The sequence below is a fragment of the Dipodomys ordii genome, unplaced genomic scaffold, assembly GCF_000151885.1.
Source record: "Dipodomys ordii isolate 6190 unplaced genomic scaffold, Dord_2.0 Scaffold334, whole genome shotgun sequence".
Lineage (NCBI taxonomy): Eukaryota > Metazoa > Chordata > Mammalia > Rodentia > Heteromyidae > Dipodomys > Dipodomys ordii.
The window spans coordinates 66,770-68,518 of NW_012267550.1; the positions used below are offsets into that span (position 1 = coordinate 66,770).

Genomic DNA, 1,749 nt, shown 5'->3' on the forward strand with positions numbered 1-1,749 from the left:
CTTTGTTAACCCAAGCCATCAGCAATCTTAAATGTCATATAGAAGTAAATCCAAGTATTGATCAAAACTTGCTTGGATCCCTTTTTAGAGCATTAGCTCCCTGAGGAAACAAAAAGGTCCTGACTACTTTCATGAACAAGGACCCCCATACTCTATATGTAATGTCCTTTGCAGCAGAAATCAAAAGGTTAAGGAGCCCCGATCACCTTGTCTAGCTTATCATGATTTATGCTGAAGGTATATTTGAAGTTGATTCCAGACCATATATTGCAACCATATCCCAAGAAATTGTTCACTTTAGCACAGTGAATTCCTGTGAAATGCCAAAGCAAGTGAGAAATCATCTCAAAGCAGCATCTTTACAAGTGGGAGGAAGAGGCAACTTCCTCCCAAACTCATTAAATAGTAATGACTTCATAGCCTTAAGCTGACAACTTCCAAAGTCCTCTCAATTTCCTGATATGAGGAATCCATTTTCAAGGTGACAAGCAGAGTCAAGAAGAATTTTCAGGCTTTTCTTTGCCATGGCCCATGAACTCCAATCCTTGAATAGGAATCTCTTTCTCCTTTTATTGCTTTCTGAACACACTGCTGGTAATGCTTGAAGAGATCGGTGCACGGGTCCCCAGAACCATCCTCTTGAGGAACTTCTCTCTTTCTCCTTTATTGCTTTCTGAACACACTGTTGGTAATGCTTGAAGAGATCGGTGCACGGGTCCCCAGAACCATCCCCCTTGAGGAACTTCTCAGCAAACCAGCAGTTGAAGCACTGGTCCTATTCGCGCTTCATGTCAGTGCAAGCCTCCCCGACACCATTCATGGCTATGGTAGCAGCGGTGGCAGCCATGGCGATCTCTATGTGAGTTCTGTTTGGTGCACTCTGACCCATTTCTGCAGTCGCCATTCCTGGCAACCATTGATGTATTCAGTCATATGCTTTCAGCTTTTTAAAGACACATCATAGTAGTGGAATCTTGCAATACTTTAGCCTCTGTGTTGCTTCTTTCATATAGACATTTTTAGGCAGGTTCTTTAATTTACAAAAAATGACAACATCTGCTTTTAAAAGCATGAGGGATTAGTCCCCTCTCTCTCTCTCTCTCTCTCTCTCTCTCTCTCTCTCATCCCCCCCCCAACACAATTTCTTTTTTTTTTCCAGGGCTGAGGACCGAGCCCAGGGCCTTGAGTGTGCCAGCAGGAGCCCTTCCACTGGGCTAAACCCCCAGCCCCCTGAAACACAATTTCTTTATGGACTGAACTATTGTGGGATTATTTTATTCTTTCCTGCCCAAGAGTTCCCACACAGTCCTGTCAACTGCTTGAGGTAGGAGATACTCCTTTGGCTAGAGTGTAAAAGAGAGCTCAGGGCATGTGCAAATGTCAGCATAGGAAAAAGCTGGAAACACATTTTGATATTATAACTATCACTTTATTTCCATTTGTTCTAAAACGTTTCTCTAAGCTCTAGGTGTCTTAAGCCCTTTATTATCCATGTAATAAAGAATTATTAGTCAGGAAATGTGGAAGTTGAAACAAAGTTGATTAGAAAGTAAGAGGTGCCAGGGAAACTGAGGAAAGCCTCTTAGTGACTGGCAGTCCTGGTTGTGAGGGCTGCCTTAGGTTTCATGAGGTCTGTCTACCTATTTCCCATGCAAGAAGGAGGAGCGGAATGGAAAGGAGGGAGGAGAGGGCAAGGAGGACCAGAGTAATGACTTCTCAGTAAAAGAGAGTAGGAAGTGTGGCCTGGAA

At 43.4% G+C, this 1,749-nt stretch overlaps 1 protein-coding gene across 1 annotated transcript; it reads right to left on the minus strand.

Annotated features, from left to right (window-relative positions):
- Positions 1 to 211: 211 nt before the first annotated feature.
- On the minus strand, positions 212 to 820 carry Triap1 (TP53 regulated inhibitor of apoptosis 1). Its single transcript, XM_013036676.1, is given in 2 exon segments — positions 212 to 559; positions 649 to 820. Coding segments are annotated over 2 exon segments (237 nt in total). The 3' UTR covers positions 212 to 494.
- Between the last annotated feature and the right edge of the window lie 929 nt (positions 821 to 1,749).